The sequence below is a fragment of the Rutilus rutilus genome (assembly GCF_951802725.1).
Source record: "Rutilus rutilus genome assembly, chromosome: 15".
Lineage (NCBI taxonomy): Eukaryota > Metazoa > Chordata > Actinopteri > Cypriniformes > Leuciscidae > Rutilus > Rutilus rutilus.
This window is the reverse complement of record NC_140220.1, coordinates 29,563,723-29,584,679: the sequence shown is the minus strand read 5'-3', so window position 1 is coordinate 29,584,679 and position 20,957 is coordinate 29,563,723. Positions and strand designations below refer to the sequence as shown.

General features: G+C 37.2%; 1 protein-coding gene across 3 annotated transcripts in view; it reads left to right on the top strand.

The window, feature by feature from the left end:
• The window catches only part of itsn2a (intersectin 2a), a 54,117-nt gene that overhangs the window by 7,074 nt on the left and 26,086 nt on the right, over positions 1-20,957 (top strand). For all 3 annotated transcript variants that reach the window (XM_084431380.1, XM_084431381.1, XM_084431382.1), the window contains exons 2-7: positions 12,111-12,171; positions 17,432-17,524; positions 18,064-18,127; positions 18,706-18,869; positions 19,651-19,842; positions 19,999-20,059. In XM_084431380.1, the coding sequence (XP_084287506.1) occupies positions 12,165-12,171; positions 17,432-17,524; positions 18,064-18,127; positions 18,706-18,869; positions 19,651-19,842; positions 19,999-20,059 (581 nt within the window). In that variant the 5' untranslated portion in view covers positions 12,111-12,164. The remainder of the gene's footprint in view (positions 1-12,110; positions 12,172-17,431; positions 17,525-18,063; positions 18,128-18,705; positions 18,870-19,650; positions 19,843-19,998; positions 20,060-20,957) is intronic.

Sequence of the window (20,957 nt, the reverse complement as noted above, 5' to 3'; positions counted from 1 at the left end):
TAAGGTTGAGCATTTATTTATTCCAGTTTGTACTCTAATTTTGTGCAGTCTTTTTTTTTTTTTTTTTTTTAATAAATCTTGAAGAGTTGAATAGAACTTCATCACCTTAAAATATGTGTACCTAATGCAAATAGAAAATGTGTTGTTTTGCAGAATATTTGTCAATAAATAAGTTCTGTAATGATAGCAATGTCTTTTGTATTGTGTTGTATTTACAGTATGGTTTACTCCCTGCATTTGGATTCTTAATGTGAAGGCTGTACAAGTATCTGGGTGAGATATTTGAAAAAGTTGAATCAACTTAAACAAGTAAAAAAGTTTAATCAACTTAAAAAAGTTAAAAATTGAATCAACTTAAAAAAGTGAAGCAACCAGCTGCAAAGCTTTTTTGAGTTTACTGAACTTCAGGACCTCTGTAGTTGTGCTTACTCGTTTCTTTGAGTTGGACTGGTAGTTGGATCAACTTCGACCACTGAAGTTGAGTAAACTCAAAAATGCTTTGCAGCTGGTTGCTTCACTTTTTTAAGTTTACTCAACTTTTTATTTTTTACAGTGTAGATAGCAAGTTCAAAGTTAAAGGAACAGTGGTTACATTACCTGGACAGGGCAGAAAAAGAAAGCTATCAACAGCTGCAACAATATTTCTGTTGCAAACGACCTGCAGCAAGACTTGGTGGTCTTTGAAGAATCTACATTGAAATATCAGGAAATCCTAGGAGAAAACGTCATGCCGTCAATGAGAAAGCTTACGCTTGGGCGTAAGCTTTCAACAGGACAATGATCCCAAGCATACCTCAAATTACACCAAGGCTTGGTTGAGGAAGAAGTTCTGGAAGATTGTGGCACAGTCACCTGACTTGAACACCATAGAAAATCTCTGGTGGGATTTGAAGAAAGCGGTTGCAGCGCGCAAACCCAAGAATATCACTGAACTGGACTCCATTGCTCATGAGGAATGGGCTAAGATTCCTCAGAAATGCTGCCAGAAGCTGGTGTCTGGTTATACATCTCGTTTGCAGGAGGTCATAACAACAAAGGGGTGTTCTACTAAGTACAAAAGATCCTTGCTGTGAAGGGGTTGATTAATTTTGAGACTGCAGAAGTTCAGTTGCAACTTCAGAATTTTGGGAAACCACTTGAAACATTTGTTGTGTTGAGCTATTTCAATTACTTTTGTTTGATTTGTTCATTGCAAACAGCTAAACGTCTGTAAATGTTGCCAATAAACCTGATTTGCAATGTGGGTTTAATAATTTCGATTAAAACTGTTTATACAGTAGGCCTATATATATATATATATATATATATATATATATATATACGGATATCCCAAAATGCACTAATGAAAATGAATTTAAACATGAATTGCTTGACTTGATAATGATTAGACATCAACTCTTTGAGATGTCATTTGTGGACAGAGTGAAGTAAATAAATAGAAAGTGCCTAATAGAAAGTATTAATAACGAGAAAGTATCGTTCTCGTTGCCTAGAAAGTGTATGGTTGACTTGACATGCTTTCTGTTTGAGTTTCATATCTCGTTCGCTAAATTTTGCACCATGTTCTGTGTGAGTACTGGTGTGTGTGCGTATATTTCCCAGTGGGAACAGGGTGGAGTGCCCCAGAAATATGCCTTAAATGTCACACACACAGAGAGGATTGCTTCCTACTAGAGGATGTTGGCTGCCCTAAATACCAATAGTGTGTGTGTGTGAGAGAGAGAGAGAGAGAGTTTACCATTGAGATATAAAGAGGAGAGAAAGGGAGGCTGAAAATGAAATGGTGTGTGTGTGACTATGTGTCCTCAAAACACTGTTTAATATAATCAAATCTGTGAGAGTTAAATTCTCTTGCTGTGTGCCATTCAACTACACAACAATATCGTACTGTGAATATCAATGGAGTTGCCGAGTTACAACACTTCTGCTGCTCCTGTTTACCTTCAAATGTAAAAAGGCAGAGAAACGTTTCTCCAAGCTAAACTTCTCTGTTGAGATCTGAGAAGAGATTCTGCATGGAATAAGAATGATAGACGTGTCTCTCTGAACTTAATAAAAGACGTTCCCAAGTTTGGATGGTGGACCTGAGTGAAACGAAGTGCAGTAGAGAAGACAAGCGGCTCCTTGAACGTGCACTTTGAAGAGCGTGGCCCCTGCCTTCTGTGCAACTGTTTATACAGACAAAAATGCTGTGAACTATAAACACTTGCTTGTGTTGGTGAAAAAAGGTGAGAGTTATAAGATCTGGTGCTGCAGTTCTCCCTGTATTTCTATTAATAAAAAAGTTGTGTACAGAAGTGTCAGTACTTGGGTCTCTCGTGTTTAGCCAAAGTCCCTTTAAGTCCTTTAATTTCAACTGGCATCCATCTCGGTAACACTATTCGGCAGCTTTTTTCTATGCAGATAATGGAGATTTTAAGAACAAAACTATGAGGCTTAGCATTTTTTATGTGTACAAGACTCTACTTACATTTTGGAAAAACTCCAAAAACATACCTATCTGTAAAATTCACTGCAGCTTCCAGCAGAAAAGACAACTTAAGTCAACAACTTTTTTCTTACCTTTAGCTTCTGTAGGAATGATATAAGTCTAAATGATTTTCTGTGGTAATCGGCAACACCATTTGTTTTTAACTCTCAATATTGCATTCAATTAGGATCATTTAGCTGACTCACTTTTCATCTGTGGATATGTTTTTTTTTTTTTTTTTAGCATCTGGTTATTTGTATGAATATGAGTCTGCTAATCATACAGATATAATATAGAGTGTTCCCGCTCTCTTTTAATTTGTAGTGGTGTTTTGGTGTTCACGTTCACCTCTGCAGCATCTCTGAATGGCTAGTGTGGTCTCTGCTGGCATGTTTCATATGCTTGTTTCCTGTGTGGACAGAGGAGCCCTTATTCCCCTTCCCTGCACAAAGCATGCTGGGTAGCGCACTCAGAACAGACGTGTGCTGTGTGAGGAGAGTGACATGTTGAATGCTGATTCGCCAGTTGCTGCAGGTGCCCATCACTAATAGTTCAAAGGGCATTTGTATGTGACTGCGTGAGACAAAGTAAAAGATTGATAGGGATGGGACAGACAGAGAAAGACAGAATAAAAGAGAGCTCAAGGTTTTTACAAAGAACTCACACTGGTAGAATTTAGCCTCACCTGTTGTTTTTCATGCAAGTCTTCTTTTAAGTGAGGTTTTGACGGAAGGGATTGCATGTTTGTGTTTAAAGGAGAGCTTGTATATCATGTTCCATGGTTTGAAGGCTCAGACTCTGTTTGCAGATGTAACGCCAACTCTTGGCTTACACATACACAAACACACATTCACACTACATGCATAATGGTGTTATTGTCTGTATTGACACAAATGAGGAAGCATTTTAGAAAACAAATGACAATTAAAGGCTTTCTTGTACCCCATGCGTAGCCCCATCAGTGAGACTCAATACTCACTTCATTACTCCTGTGGAGAACAAAGAAATGTTCATTTTAACTCATTTTATAACTGTGTCTTATTTAGCACGCTTTAAGACATTAATACACTTCAAACAATCAATACTGTGGGTGAAAAACAGGCTCAACAACTAGCTTTGTTTTATACATATATACATATATATACATCCCAAGGTATCATTTGCATTTCATCAGTTCCTACTTCCTATTAATCAAATCCATGACATTGTTGGTGCTGGTGCCATGCTCTACTTTTTGAGCTATAGGAATATTATATATATTTTTCTTACTAACTTTACTGTATGTCTCTCTGTCTGTCTTTATAGTGATCCGTTTGTGTATCTGTGCAGCCTGAATCCCATGTAATGTTTTCTCACAGCCTCGGGGAGACATATTTGTGTGGGTGTAAATGTTGCAACTGCCCATCTTAAATTTACTGCTCAAAAATGTGAGACTCACAGTGACTTTTACTCCAGTCAGAGAAAATTGCATAGATCAATGTGGCGATTCACTCCAAATTATCCTTCTGTGTGTATGGAATTCAAGAGTCACTCCCAAAATTGCAATGATTGCAATATTTTGGTGTTTTTGACCAGTTTTGAACAAAGTAGTGACCGGAGCCTGGCCCATTTTTAGTACAACTGCTGTTAAGAAAGGTGTGAAACATGTATTACTTGATTGAACCTTATTAATTCGTTACATTTATATAGCGCTTTTTCTGAGACCTCAAAGCGCTTTACATATGGAAGGGGGGAATCTCCTCAACCACCACCAATGTGCAGCATCCACTTGGATGATGCGACGGCAGCCATATTGCGCCAGAACGCCCACCACACACCAGCTTACTGGTGGAGAGGAGACAGTGATGAAGCCAATCAGCGTATGGGGATGATTAGGAGGCCATGATGGACAGAGGCCAAGGGGCAGATTTGGCCAGGATGCCAAATTGTTTATGAGTGAATGCGGAAATAGAGTGTGGTTGTCACTTACAGAATGGGATTAAGCATTCAGAAGAAGACTGTATTTAGCTGCAGTGTGTACGTGGTCAGAAAAAGCGAGAAGAAAGGTGTATTAGAGTTACTCTAATAAACGGGGATCTGCAAGTCGTGCTATAAGATCACTGATGTACAAAGTCCTCTCTTCTCTCTTGCACCATATCTGCTGCATTTGACAGAGAGAGACACAATTTAATATTCAATCTAGTTCAGTCTACATGAGAAAATTGAAATTGAGAACAGAGTTTAGAGAGCAGTTTTTAATAAGCAATTCATCCTGGGTCCATTACACCTCTGAACCTCTCATCCACATCCCGAGCCTCTCTAGAGCACATGTTGTTTTACAAATCCTCCTTGTGAAGCGGCAGAATTTCTGAATTGAATTATAGAAATGACTCCCTTCCTTGTTCCCATAAACACACGTGGTGAACAATGTGACTGTTAGTTGCCTGTGTGACTTTATGCAAATTATGTGGTGGATTAGGCTATATAAAGCTGATTTAGAAATGATTCAGAATTTGCCCCCTGTTCAACTAATGACATGCAAATGTCAGGTGTTTGCTATGTGCATATATATGAGCTGAGAATTCTATGATTGTGTGAGAATAAAATGGGTTTTGATTCTTTGACCAGTTTCATGCTTTGTGTCCGTGGATGGTTTGACAGAAAAAAGTTGAATGGTCACTTTAGATTTAAACATCATGTTCATATTGGAATATACTCTCTTGTACTCTCTCTAATACATTACAGGGATTTTTTTTCCTGTAAATGTTACCCAGTGGTTGGCATTTTAAATTAAATTAAAACTGTTTTTGATATTTTTCTCTGGTTTCATAAAGATATTTAACTTGAATGAAAATGGGAATAGTGAAATAGTTATATTAATTTGAATTCTCCTGCATTGTTCATTGGAAGAAAATCTGTTATATTTAAAGCCTGAATGAAATATTTGAGGTTAAATTGAATAGGATGCAAATGTGGTCTGTAGATGTATAGTGTGTGTTTGTTTTCAAGGATTGAGATCTACTTGAAATCCAATATATATATTTAAAGCACATATATAGTGAGGTGTTTGGACAAAAGGTGAAATATGAAAGGCAAAGTAAAAGATTGAAGTGCATTCTTATATGGTAAAAGCAATCAAAGCAGCCTAAAGAGGTTTTTAGTTACAGCGTGTGTGAATGTGTGAGAACCCAGTCCAAACCACAGATCCTATCTACCTCAACTTTCAGCTCTTAAATCTACACATCAGTCTATTAACCCTCCATTTATTGATCCGTAATGCACTCTTTATTTGCACACAGTAGATTAGTGGAGGACGAGAACCCTGGGTCTCATCTTCACTCTCATTATCTCCATCTCTCCTCTCTTCTGCCTAAAATGGCAATCTCAAGAGTGTCAGTGCGTATTACTGTAACTTGAACACTAAGCTTTTTTTTTTTTTTACTTAGTAGGGTTTTAAGTACTTCCACAGTCTGAAGGAATCTTTACGCCACCAAAATGAAATATTTTATTATATTATTTATTATTGCTAATGTTAAAAGTACTTTAAGTTTGGTATGCCATGAAGCATTATGAATTATTAATGTTTTATAATGAGTGATACAATTCTAGCAATCATAGCAATAGGGCTGCAGGATATATCGTTTTAGCATCGATATCGCGATGTGTGCATCCACGATAGTCACATCGCAGGATGTGTGATGTCAAGTGGATAGTAGTTGATACGTGATCCGTATGGACCAGGCACCATGGTTCGAAACGCACTTGATTCTCGGATTAATTGCAAAGTTCAACCATCATAGAGTGAAAGTTTATCATTTGCACTTGCTTTAGGTCCTGTCAGTTTAAACATTCAAGCAATTTTAAATCATTTGAGCGCACAAGGACGCGAACGAGAACTGTGCGCCATTTTGAACACCAAACGTGAACACCAAATTCCGTTCTCTTTCTCATCTATTTGTGCTTGGATGGCATAAGCGCAAAATTCTGTCTCGAGCATTATGTCAAAATCCGAGCATCCTCATAAACACAATTGCTTATGGCTTACCTGAACGTAAACAATTGAGAAAGAAAACAGATCATTATTGGATCAGTGCATTAGCTCTTAAAGTGACAGCAGCCTAATATGCTGCTGTCTGCATATATTATGAGTCATTAATGTTAATCAAACAACAAAATCAATTTCGTAGTTTTAACAAAGATTAATTATATTTCATTTATACAGTGAAGACTATGCAGTGTTAGTTTACGTTTGATCATTAAATTTCTGTACCTGAATACTGTTAGGCTTACCTGAAAAACATAGGCTAAAGCACTGTTTATTTCATATCTTTGTTCTATTGTATTTTTCTATGCTTGTAATTTGTTTTATTATTTTCTATGCAGATTCACTTAATTCTTTCCAGATATTTATTCATGTTGTGAACTGTTTTCATAACACAATAAATATTGCAGAAAACAAAATATTACAATGTCTTTTTTTATCTAATTCCTAACTCAACCTAATCTGCTAAATCTTCAGCCATTTTCAATAAACGGCTGAAAACGCATCTTTTCACCAACACTTGACCCATTAATACTAACACTATTCTATATATCCAATAATTGTTTTGTTTTTTTGTACAAAAATTGCTACATGTATAGTGCTAGACTAACTTGGGACTATACAGCACTTGCATATATTGTTACCCTATTGTTGGCTTGATTGCTTCTGTTGCTCTCATTTGTAAGTAGCTTTGGATAAAAGCGTCTGCTAAATGATTAAATGTAAATATCTGATCCTCTCATTGTACACTGTAATGATACTGTTAACCTCTGTAGTCTGCAGAAATGAAAACTGCTGTTCATGAATCATATACATGAGCGAGATATATCGCTCTAAGCACATAAGCCTCAGTATTCCTTAATCCGAAACTGATGTTGCCTCTTTCCTTTAGCATTATAAATTAGATAGGATAATGAAGTTTAGACAAACTAATGGGAGAGGAGAGAGGGAAACATGATTTGGCAATGACCTCGAGCAGGGACTTGAACTCGGATCACTTGTTATTAAGGCAGTAAGAGAGTGAGAATTCAAAAGAATGAGCAGAATTGGTAGATCAGACATGTGTTTTGCGCTGTTCTGTTTTTGCCTTGTTTATTCTGTTTATTCAGTCGGTTGACACTTTTGACTCAAGTAACTTGCTGTTATTGCATTGCAGCATGCTGCTGAAGAGGTAAAAATAGGTACACTATTGTGTTCACAGTGTGAAATCATGAGCTATCTAAAATGTAATTTACGCATAAAAGCATAGATAACCCAGTAGTCAAAGCTCTGACTCCTGGGAGCCATGCAAACAGCACAACACATATACAATGCAATAATGCAGTGCTATTTTGTAAGTGTGGACTGGCTAAGCTGTTTGTGGCATTGTAAGATATGATTTTTGTACTAACTGGACAAAATTTCATGAAAAGCATTATGAAATGCAAAAGTCTTCCTGATGTGAAAGCGAAGCGCTTGTTGCAGAGTAAACTTTAGCTTTGACAACCTTTCTAACCAACAGGGTTATTAGAGTAAATGTAAAGTTTACACTGCAAGGTATAGGAATGAGAACTGATTGCGCAATTTGGGCCTGTAAACCTTTTCATTTAGTACTGTAGATGTATGAATGTTTTAAGTTGACTAATTTCGATTAGAATGTAGTAAAAGTTAGTTCCGCTGTTGTGCCGAATTCTGACCCCTGCCAGATTATTACCCCGCTGAGTCCCCAAGTATAGGTGGGTTTAGGATTAGGGGTGGGGGTGGAGTTAGGAAAAGGCAACCAGGTAGAGGCCTCAACTCAGTTTGGCAGGGAGTTAAAATTCTGCACAACACTGGTCCTCAAAATAGTTTGTCTCAATGAGTAATCTGAGCTTTAGCAATAATACGTTACTAAATCCAGAGCTCTGTTGGACACCAGAAGTGAGTATTTGTGGTGCATAGCATGTTCTCAACCAATCGATAATCAGATTTTACTGTCTTACTGTCAGCAGACAGATCTACATGCATTAAAGCAAATGAGCAGGAGGAGGTTCGTGCACTACTGAGTCACTGTCAGGCAAGTCTAATTAGTAGATTCAAAAAACTCCTAATGCTGCTGGAATATTTGCTGACAGCTAATGTGCAGAGAGATGCTGATTTGTATACTAATGCACTCTAGCATAACGGTGCAGTTACTGAAAGATGTAATGTTTTTTGTCTCTCACTTCTGAGGATAATAACCAAACTGCACCACTACTGTCTCCCCCGTACCAGCAGCTCGGTTGAAACACTGCCAAAACATTTCATTTCCATTTAATAATGAAAGATAAGTTATAGAATTCAGACTTGTATGTAAAAATGGCTCTAAAGTAATAATGTTAAACTGCTTAAAATGTGTTTCTGATGTGACAGTGTTTTTTTATTTATTTGGGAATACCATAAAAGAATGTTGTCATTAGGGGTGTGAGGATATACTTACAGTAGCTCACGAGACGAGATAATACATGATATTGGGTTCACGAGAACGAGTCAAGGCGATATTTTTAAGTAACACTATATTTAAGAAACCTTCAATGAGAAAAATCTTTTATTCGACTGAAAGTCAGAAAATGAAAAAAATACAGGTGCATTTTACTTATGCTTTAACTAATATAGGGCTGCCACTAGTGATTATTTTGGTAATTGGTCATTTACAGTGCTATGCATAAGTTTAGACACCCATGCTAAAGTTGACTAAAAAGAGGAATAAAAAATCATCTTTTGGAAATTGAACTTAATGCCTTAATTTAAAAAATTAGGAAAAATCCAACCTTTAAGGACACCAATTTTCTTTGTGAATGAATAATGTATCGTAAATAAATAAATGTTCTTCCTTAAAATACAGGGTGCATAAGTTTGGACACCCCTATGTTAAATTCCCATAGAGGCAGGCAGATTTTTATTTTTAAGTATTTTTTTTATTATTTTTTTTAGGATACTAAGCATCCTGATAAAGTTCCCTTGGCCTTTGGAATTGAAATAGCCCCACATCATCACATAGCCTTCACCATACCTAGAGATTGGCAACTAGCTATTAGGCTAACTGAAATAAAACCATGCCAATCTCTAGGTATGGTGAAGGCTATGTGATGATGTGGGGCTATTTTAATTCCAAAGGCCAAGGGAACTTTATCAGGATGCATAGTATCCTGGATCCATGAAGTAACTGACCTTTAAAAATAAAAATCTGCCTGCCTCTATGGGAATTTAACATAGGGGTGTCCAAACTTATGCACCCTGTATTTTAAGGAAGAACATTTATTTATTTACGATGCATTATTCATTCACAACGAAAATTGGTGTCCTTAAAGGTTGGATTTTTCCAAATTTTTTAAATTAAGGCATTAAGTTCAGTTTCCAAAAGATGATTTTTTATTCCTCTTTTTAGTCAACTTTAGTATGGGTGTCTAAACGTATGCATAGCACTGTATTTGGAGATTCCCTGTGGTGAAAATCAAGTTTTTAATGTTGTTTTTATGTCTATGTGGTGTTTTTAATGTGCTTTAAGACACACCATGTATAAATTCATAAGTCAGATACCATTTCTGAGTATTTTCTCATTAAAACGCGGTTTGAAATCGCCGGTGTTTCTTACGCCACAAACTGCATTATGCATGTCATTTTACAAATCAGTGCTTGTAACCAATCACGTCAACGTGCGGACGCAAGGGTGTAGAGTTACATTCAAGCTATTTTAAGTCATGAAGAATTTTTTTTTTTCACTGGAAAAACCATTTAAATATGTCATTTTGGTGATCAAAGATGATTTTAAGGGATACAATTATGGGCTAGGGGGACTTTAAGATTTTAAAATTGTTTTCCTATATCGTGCAGCCTTAGAAAACGATCTAATAATGCAGTTCATGGATTCTTGTATGTAGAATGAGCCACTTCGAGGATTCCTTTAAAAAAATCGAACACTCAAATATAATCGAGGAATCGTGACAGACCTTTAATAATTATCTTGTAATGAATGTTAGTTCAGGTATACTTTCTGAGTAGGAATTATCATATGCAGTAAAAGACAGAACAATATAATGCAAACCCTGTAAAAAGTGTTGCCACAAACTCAACTCAGTCATGCTGATTTCACCTTGACGAACAATATTGTCACGTTTATCGTGATTTCACAGTGGGCTTGCATGGCTTCCATCTGCTCTATCTGCAAATATTAGCCTGTGAAGTCCCTGACTAAAATACATCTCATCTTATTTTAGTGTTTGTACACATGAAACTTTCTCACACTGGTTACAGTTTAACTAGGAAGAATCTATCCACGTTCAGCAGGTTTACAGTTCAGCTCAGGCAAAATAAAAAGATTTAATGTAATACATGCAATATAGGTCATGAAATGATATAAGCTGCATTCATGCAGTCAGTGTTTGGCATTGACTGTTACTGGCTGTTTGGGGTCAGTATGATTTTTTTTATGTTATGTCATGTTACATAATTTTTTTTAAATTAATATAAATACTGTTCTTTTGACCTTTCTGTTAATCAAGTATCCTGAAAAGAATGTATCGTGTGAAACTGGAGTAATGGCTGCTGAAAATTCAACTTTGATATCACAAGAATACATTTAAAAGATAGGCTATTAATGGTATTTATTGTAACTATTGTTAATCGCAAGACATTGTATTGTGTCAGTAAGGATCAGTTACTAAATCTAAATTGTTTGGCATTTTCACACACTCCTGCACCTTTTATCCCTTCAGATCTCTTAAAATGCTCCAGTTCTGGATTTATTAATATTTTTTGTTCCCCTATATAATCCGTCTCACTCTCTGATGCACAACACACCTGTTTTGGCCTCTTTTTACAATCCAGAAGACTTTGAAAGCCCTAACATTAGTGAATGATTAACAAAAAAAAAAAAAATCCACAAAACATACAGATTGCTGTTCTAATCTATACAGCCCATACCAGTTAATTTTGGTTATAAAACACGGTTATCGCGCTGTAACCAGATTGTGTAGAAACGGTACCATATTTAACATTCTGAACAGGACTGACAATCTGCTGCTGTGTGAGTGTAGCCATGGGCACTGTAACTCTCACCCTTACTGGACTTCTAGATTATTCCAGCAAGTGTTTAAATGGGCTCAGAGATCCTCAGTTGTTTTGGGAGTTTGTGTTTGTTCAATCTGCCCATGGAGCACCAATAGGATTCAGTTGTGAGATGCAGGGCTAGTTTCCCAGAAAGAGCTTTAGAGAGAAGACAGAAACGAACAATCGCTCAATCGCTTTGCATTAGGCGAAAACGCTCTGGCACAATCAATATCCTGTTTGTGTGTGAGTGCGTGATGGTGCACAGGGGATTGTTGTATGCACGTGTGTTATGGCAAACAACATGGTTGAGTGTAAGAGGAAAATGGATAGAAGCAATGGACGAAATATTCAAAAGCAGCTGAGAAGAGATGCATTTCCCTTTGTCCAATCTTTAAAAGCCCTCTTTTCCATTCTCATTAGTCTCTACTTGTTTCCTTCTTCCCATTAAATTATTTTCACTTGTTCAAAGTCTCTCTCTCTTGCATCACCTCTGTCTCTTCCCATCAGAGTGTGTCCTCTGTTGCTCTTCTACATGTAAAATCCTCCTCACACTCTCTCTCTCTGTTTCTCCAGATGAGTATTAGCCTGCCGGTCGAGTAGAGGATCCCTCACATCCCACCTGCAGTCATGAATGGTAAGAACACAGCTCTTTTGTGTCAAGGGCATGACATTTCTTTAAATCCGTTTCCGTTAACCCTTGTGTATTTTAAAACCCATTTGACTTTCTTCTGAAGATCACAAAAGGAGATGTTTAGCAGAATGGCTAAGCTGCTCATTTCCATACAATTAAAGTGAATGGTGACCATGACTGCCAAGGCTTGTCATTAAATAACTTAAATTTCAACCTGTTCCTCATACAAAGCTATCATATTGCCTCCTCTTGGAATATAGTCATATGGACCACTTTCTTGATCTGTTTATCATGCATTTTGTCTTTTTATTGGAGCTTGACTGCTGGTCCACATACAGTTTTATTACTTTGAAGCGAGCAACTCAGACCGTCTACTAAATATCTTCTTTTGTGTTCTGCAAAAGAATGTTATACGGGTTTGGAATGAACATGAGGGTGAGTAAATGATGACAGCATTTTAAATTTTAGCTGAACAATCCCTTTAAAGGGATGAAGAGGTTATAAAGAATAATCCAGACGCATTTGGCTTGTGTGCTGAATCACTACAGCATAGATCATTAGCAGAACTGCACTGTGAGAAAAATATCAGAGGTTTTGGTGTTGTAGAATATTCTCAGAGTCTTAGTGATGAAGTCGTAATCAAAATGTTCTTCTGAAAACAGAATTTTTTTTTAGATTCAGCAGTGTTTGTATAGAACACACCCAGTTGAAAGTTACTAATGACTGCTTCCCTATTTAAACAGGGATACGCTAATATTTGCTAAACTCCGTGAAGGATTTTGACAGGTTATTTGCTACACTTGCTCATAAAAACACTTTAAAAATTGTATTACCTAATGTATTTCGGTTAATTATGTGATTTAAATCTGCCTCCATCACAGCTTTTTAAAATGTACAATTTAAAACAACAATTTTAAAATGTATTTAATTTAGTATTTAAATGTATTAAATACTAAATTGCGTACAGGAAATGTAAATGTCCAAAAACCTGGTAGTGCCATCATACCTGTTTGTGAATGAAATCTGAAGAACCAGTTCGCTGATGGTTTAATGAAATATTTATCTTAAGATAAGCTAGAGAAAGAGAGCAAGCAAAGTGAGTAAAGTATGTTTAATATCCTGGGTGTGTTTTGTAATGTGACTTTAAAGCAAGCCTTTGCAAAATGTAAGCATTTCCATTTAAGCTACAATTTCTCACTTTAAGAAAATCCCAGGAGGGATTTTCAGGTCTATTTGTTAAATGCCGCATCAGGGTGGTGGTAACAGTGGGGAAGCTGAGGCTGCAGGTTTGAACACTAGTAGTTGGTTTCTGAGATCAGTCATATTTGTGTAATGGTTGGTGTATATTTGATGCTAAATAGCTAAATCACCTCAAATAAATGCTAATGTCAGCACAGTGAGGGACATTTGGGGTATTTTTAGGAATAAGTTCTGTGTGTGTATGTGCTGGGGTGCTGATTTTGTCTCATTACTCATTCATTTATTTGTGTGCGTAGTGCTAATCCCATTAGCGCTTTTGGGAAAGAGTTGCCTCTTCACAGTGTAATTAACTTGGAAGTGTAGTGCACTGTAGTGAAACAGCTATTGTTTGTTTATAATGTTTGGTATTTTTGGATGCAAGGACATTTTCTATGCTTCTGTAAATTAAATACGTGTCATTTGGTGTCTGAAATTTGCATAGTTGTTTCTAAGTGCTAATGCTAAATAAGCACAAAAGCAAACCTGATACTTCTTCAAAACAGAGAAACACTTTCACTTACTTTAATAGCTGGATGGGCCTGAATAAGTAATAAAGCTTGATTACATGTTTCACTGTGTCGCCTGGAGAGATTAAAATCTCCCAAAGGAGCACCTGAATACACCATCACACAGACTCCCTGATTCCCACACTGACACACTCCGTTGCCACGTTTCAATGTTAGGAGACCTGATTGTCTTTAAATATATTGTAAAAAGTAAAAATAAATAAAAGTTGTTTTAGTAATAAGTACTGACAAATTCTTTATGTTGATGTAAACTAATATAGCCAGGTTATTTCAGACATATATATTTTTTTTTTACTCGGGACAGTCCCTGCCTCATGAGCTGCGTCCCAACAATTCCCCCCAAATGTAAATATGTCCCTGGTCCTGCTTTTAGACTCAATGACTTAAAATTAACCATCCTCAATGTCCTTGTAACTGCCTGTGCTTCACAATAGGATGACATTGCAGAGGAGGAAAGCTGTTGCTTTGCTATTGTAAACTGTTTTAGACAATCAGCCTACAATATATCTGTTTCACAATGTAAAACCATTTTTGAAGCTGTTCAGAAAACGTTTATTTAAAGGTGCACCATCAACACATTGTCACACGGTGACCCGCTTCATGTAAAAATGAAATAAAACGGCTTTTATTAGACTAGACTACTGATATGAATGGAGTCATGCGAGTGAACGTGATTTCAAACATATGAAAGAACTGTTAACCTCTTTAGAAATGTATCTTTTTTATATTTAAATTTCTGAGTGCACCTACTTTGTTCAAGGTTGGACTAATTGCTTCTTTTTTGTCATAAAAAGTTGTTCTATTTTCCTGATGAAAAGGCTGCTTATCTCAAATGGTCAAATCTTGTTTATCTTTTGGTGAATGGGCTAAATTTCCATAAAGAAAGACATCACGTGATCTCACAGACCTGCACTTAATTAATCATGATGGCCTTTTTCTGAATCTCAGCGCTGCTGACAATGCAGGAAACTTGAGCTGAAAGAACTGTTTGTCCTCCCCAGAGAGAAAGAAAGAATAAATACTGTAAGTGGGTGTGTTAACATTTGTGTTAACATTTGTCCCTCCCAATGCATTCATTAAGATAGAAAGATTTTTAATAAGCAATTATTGTGACATAGTTAGTATATGCACTTTTTTGTTTATATAAATGTGTATGACGTGCATAGGTATGAAAACAATGTCTTTGAAATCTGTTTCAAGCAAACTGTGTGGTCAGAGCTGCTCTTTAGCTGTATTTTTCAAACCAAGTGCTGTCTGCACCTATTAAGAGCAGTGCCAAAAACACCAGCAGGTGATAAAAGGCTCGTCTTCAGCACTCTGTGTGAAAGCTGTGTTGAGATTGACCCACTTTGAGCATGTTAAGTGGCAGGCAGGTTGTTATTGGGCACTGGCATTTTAGATGGATCTTCACCTGCTGCCTCTGAAATACATCATGGTTTACAATAACAATACTTAAAGGTATTGTGGAGGATTTCCCCCAATTTTAGAAAAGAACCGCCCTCTCCACTTAAAAAAAAAAAATGCACATGCTTAACACTACCTGCTCCCAAGCCTATTAAACGTGTGCACGAGAGAGCATGCACGAGCCTAGTTCTCCTCGTGCACGCTCTGTTTACAAGTTGCTGTCGGCATGGCTCATACAAGCCTACTTTATACACATGTTAGTTGTTTGTTCTAACAAAGTACAAGCATAAAACATCTTTTATATTTTAGTGCACAGATATGCATCAAAGTAGATTGTTTGGAAGGGCATCCAAATTTGGCTAGTCACGTTTGGTGGCACAATTATGTTGCAAATTATAAACTAACTCAAAAACATTCATGCAAGACAAAATGTCAAATGCCCTTCCGTGTTTTATTTACTTATTATACTGATCGATTGAGTGAGGACTCAAGACATGATCTGCAATGGAGAAGTAGCTTGTTGCATTTGTGTAATAAATATTATGGTGAACACATTGGAATGATCAAAAATGAACACACAAGGTTTTAGAACATTTCAGCGTGATACCTTTTACCATTTGGTTATAAGGCTACTTTAGACAAATTGAGATGTTTACCGTGTCTGCGCGGTGCGTGACTTGTGCCAGGGCTAGCATCGCTAATCATAGCTTACATTAACTTTTACTAGCAGTGAATTTAAATGGATTTCTCCAAATAGCATGCCAAACTTTACCTGTCGCGACTGAGGCATCAGTGGGAAGCCCAACGCGCACGCCAGCGTGTGAAATATTCTCCCAAAAACACTCTGGTCTTGTTTCTTTCTTCAGAGGCCTTTCTCTTCTTGTCATACAATTCGTAGACACTTTTTCTCTTGCGACCCTCAGACATTTTGAAAAAACCCGGTGAGAACGGCGAGCTTCAATGAATGGCTGAAACCGTAGCTCAACACACATATACACCTGAAAGTGCGCATGCGCAGAAAGCGAAAACTACCTAGGGACGAGCACGTAGTGATGGGGACGAGACCGCCTATGCCGAGTCCGAGTCAAGACCGAGTCTTCAAAGGGTCGAGTCCGAGTCGAGACCGAGTCCGTTGGTTTTCAAATTCAGTCGAGTCCGAGTCAAGATCGAGTCTTTGAGGAAGCAAGTCCGAGTCGAGACCAAGACCATAAAAACATGTCAGTTTTCATATTCATGATTTAATTTCACCCCAGTTAATAATCAACAGTTAGGCCTACAGACTAAGCTAGATTGGGAATTGTTTAGAGGAGCAGTCTTAACGTCTTAATATGGACTATGCTTTTACTATCATTAAAAAAATCCCTACCACATGCATCATCTTCTGCCTATTTTTCTAAACTGCTTCAACAGTGCTGCTCTGTCATCAACATGTTAAGCCCACCCTGACTTTTTTAATCATAGTTAGGACATGCAGAGCAAATTAAAATTTTCTAGTGGTATGTATTCTAGTGGACTAGTGATGGGGACGAGACCACCTATGCCGAGTCCGAGTCAAGACCGAGTCTTTGAAGGATCGAGTCCGAGTCAAGACTGAGTCTTTGAAGGGTCGGGTCCGAGTCAAGACCGAGTCTTTGAAGGAACAAGTCCGAGTCGAGTGCGAGAAAGCAGAAATCGGTCTCGAGACCGGACTCAAGTACTACATCACTACGAGCACGTACGACGGCCTTACGTAAACATATCACCAGAATGATTGACAACTAGGAGGACCAATAGTCTTGATGATCCACCCGGAAAAAGAAAATCCTCCACTATACCTTTAATAATTATTAATGGGGCTGTCATTCCATTAAAATGTGCAAAATATGCAGCCTCCCTCAACTCCCTCCCTGCAGCCAGACAGACTTTTCTAATGCCTGGATCACACAAGCCAACAGCCCTTGTCAAAGCAACAGACAACATCTCGCAGAGAACTGGCAGGAACTTCAAGACCCAGAAAGTAGAAAAACAACAGCTGATCTAGGAAGAGATTTGTGTAGACAGAACATAATTATATAAAATCTCTTTCACTCTCTTTGTCCCTCTCGTTTCCACAGGTGGTTTTACTATTTGGGCTATAACTCCAGAAGAAAGGGGAAAACATGACAAACAGTTTGACTCTCTGGCTCCCACTCTGGGCTATTTGTCAGGTAAGACCACACACATACATACACTACTGAAACGTTTGGTGTCAGGAAGATTTTTTGCTTTCTTTTTTCTGTGTTTCTTTTTTTTTTTAAAGAAATTTGTACTTTAATTTAGCATGGACACATTAAATGTGACAGTAGAGCCATTTATAATTTTGCAAAAAAAAAAATCTATTTCAAATAAGTACTGCACTATTAAACTTTCTATTCATCACAGATTCCTGAAAAAAACATTTCCGCAAAAATATTAAGCAACAACACTGTTTTCAACTCGTACACTAATAAGAAGTGTTTGAGCACCAGATCAGCATATTAAAATGATTTCTGACAGATCATGTAACCCTGAAGACTGGAGGGCTGCTTAAAATTCAGTTTTCCATCACAGGATCACAATATTACTGTTTTTACTGTAGTTTCGATCAAATAAATGCATCTTTGCTGAGCATATGTTAGACTTTCAAAACAAAAACAAATATTTTGAATGGTACATATATTCTACTATACAATGCACATCATTTTATGTTTTTTTTTTTTCATTTTAGGAGATCAAGCACGGAAGTTCTTCCTGCAGTCTGGTCTTCCCACAGCAGTCCTGGCAGACATCTGGTAAGAGTACACGCACGTACACACACCCTTAATGTACATACATGCGTTATCCGGTTCTTCAGTCTTGCCCTTCCCATTTCTCTCCCAATAAAGGTATATTACATTTGAAGAGCGTGTATGACTTTTGACTTTTGGCTTTCAAATAAACTGCACATGTATATGCGTCTGTATGGTTGTCTTTTCTATGGCAGGGCTGGATTTACCATAATAGTGTTGTGAAATGAATTTGTGTGGGACAATGTGATTTGTAGCTACATACCTCTCCGGAGGGTGGAAGTTCCCAAAAGCAACCTCTTCCTGTCTGTGGTTAGTCTACTGGTGTAAACACTGTCGCCCATCCACAAACAGGATGTAGATTTACTGATGCAGGATGCAGAAAGTTTGATTTGAGTTTATAGCATTTGCTTGTTTTAAAACGCTCTTGTTCATAAATAAATATGTTAGCACAACAAAAATCTGAGCCCAAAATCATGCTGCTCTGTCATTACGCGCCAACCGAGTTTCTCCGTTGGGATTGTAATAGCAATTAGTGCTCTGTAAGCCACTTTTGATGAGAATGGCTGGTTCCTTTCTTTCAGGGCACTGGCGGATATAGGAAAGGATGGGAAGATGGACAGATTGGAGTTCTCCATTGCAATGAAACTAATTAAACTGCAGCTGCAGGGTCAGCCCCTCCCATCCAACCTGCCAATCATCATGAAGCAGACGCCTACCCCTGTTATGACGTCATCATCACGCTTTGGTATGAGTTGATAGCTGGTTATGTAACGTCGGGTGAGGTTTGTTTGCTTTGTTGTTAAGTTTGTTGAGTCTTTTACAGGTTGTGACTAAGATTATGCTGAAATGAAGACATATATAATCTCAGAAATGTGTAAATGGTTAATATTAACACCCTAAATAAAACAGTGTTGTTATTGTTATTGTTAACTAAAACTATTAAAAGTGTTTTTGGTAATTGAAATAAATAAAAAATATATAAATATTAGATAAAAAAAATTAAGTTACCTTACAAATGCTTGCCTCGGCAACTAATTGAAATAGGTTGAAGTACTAAAATGACTAAACCTGAAACTGAAATAAAATAAACGAAAGCTTTGAAAATATTAAAATAAAAGCTAATTCAATATATTAATAAATACTATAATCGTATGTAAATAATACTAAAATAACACTGAAATAAAATTACTATTATATCTAAATAAATTAAACATAAAACGCTAAAATCTAAAATCAATCATTTTACATGTTAGATATGAACGTACAATATGACAAATGGTTATTCAACATGAGATTTTCAACAGATTACATTTGACAGTGTAACTAAATTATTAGTGTTTTTAAAGATAACTTGAAGTGAGCATTAGATGACGGCAAAAGTAAAAAAAATGTAGAACTAGTGGAAATAAGCCTGAACCGTTACACAGTATAGTCCGATATATACTCCATATGCAGTATCTGCAAAGGATATGGTACCAATAAATCTTCTAGAAATGATCTCAGATAATCTGTCTGTTTTATTTTAGGTATGGGTTCCATGCCAAATCTCTCTGCCATGTCAGTGATGCCCATCCGAATGCCCATCCCCACAGGCCCTGTCCTGGCCCCTTTGGTCCCTGTGCCCACCCTGATGTCAGGACCTCTGCCTCAGATGCCCAACTCTTTCAGTGTGCCAGCTTTACCTAACGGCAATGCAACTCTCCTCACACCAGCACCAGGTATCCTGAATTCATTCACATGCAGCATTTTGCACAGACGAGTATTACGCCGTTACTATGAAATCTTTATGCATTGATTAACTGCATAATCTACAACTCAGTTTCAAAGTTTGAATGTGCTTTAAAGAAATTGTTTTTCTTCTTTTACCTTTTCAGCATTCCCAGCCACCAGTGGTTTGAGTAAATCTCACTCGCTCTTGGACCTTGGCTCTAGCAGGTGCGAACCCCAAAGTTCAACTGTTTGTATTGGAATCGGGCGTAATATCTGTTGCATGCAACAGTGTGTTTGTTTCAGTCAGAGCTAAAAAAAGACTTTTCTTAGAACTGGGCTTGTTTCACCAGTACTAGAAGTTTGCGGTAAATAAGAGTGTGTTTGCTGACAGAGTCTTTGAATAGCACAGCTGTCTCCTTGTATCTTAATTGGATCTTGTTAGAGTTCCTCCGAGAGTCATCCAACCTCCATGTGGTGGTACAGAAGCATGTAATAAACCCACTAATACCTGCTCAGTGCCTTTTTAAAAATGTTGGAAGATCCAAACATGGCCCATTATAAGATTTCTAGCAGAGGTTGTCAGGTTTTGATTTTTGATCGAATCCATGATGCCATGTATCTAAACAAGATGTCCAGGACCTCTGGCAGAAAATTAGGCCCACAGCATTAAAAATACAGCAGAGTATTTCATTTTACGCATGGGATACTTTTTTATCCCTGTATGAACCGAACCCATATTAAGTGTTTGCTGCCAAAAAGCTATTTTTTTTTTTGTTTGTTTCATCTGCACTTTTTTTAGGCGTAAAGTTTCAATGAATCATTTCAAAATTTGATCCAACAATTCACTGGTGCCATTACTAAGAAATATTAATAGAAATTGTTCATAAATAAAATATCAAATAAAATATTAAATGTTTTAGTGAAAATATACACTCACCTAAAGGATTATTAGGAACACCATACTAATACTGTGTTTGACCCCCTTTCGCCTTCAGAACTTAATTCTACGTGGCATTGATTCAACAAGGTGCTGAAAGCATTCTTTAGAAATGTTGGCCCATATTGATAGGATAGCATCTTGCAGTTGATGGAGATTTGTGGGATGCACATCCAGGGCATGAAG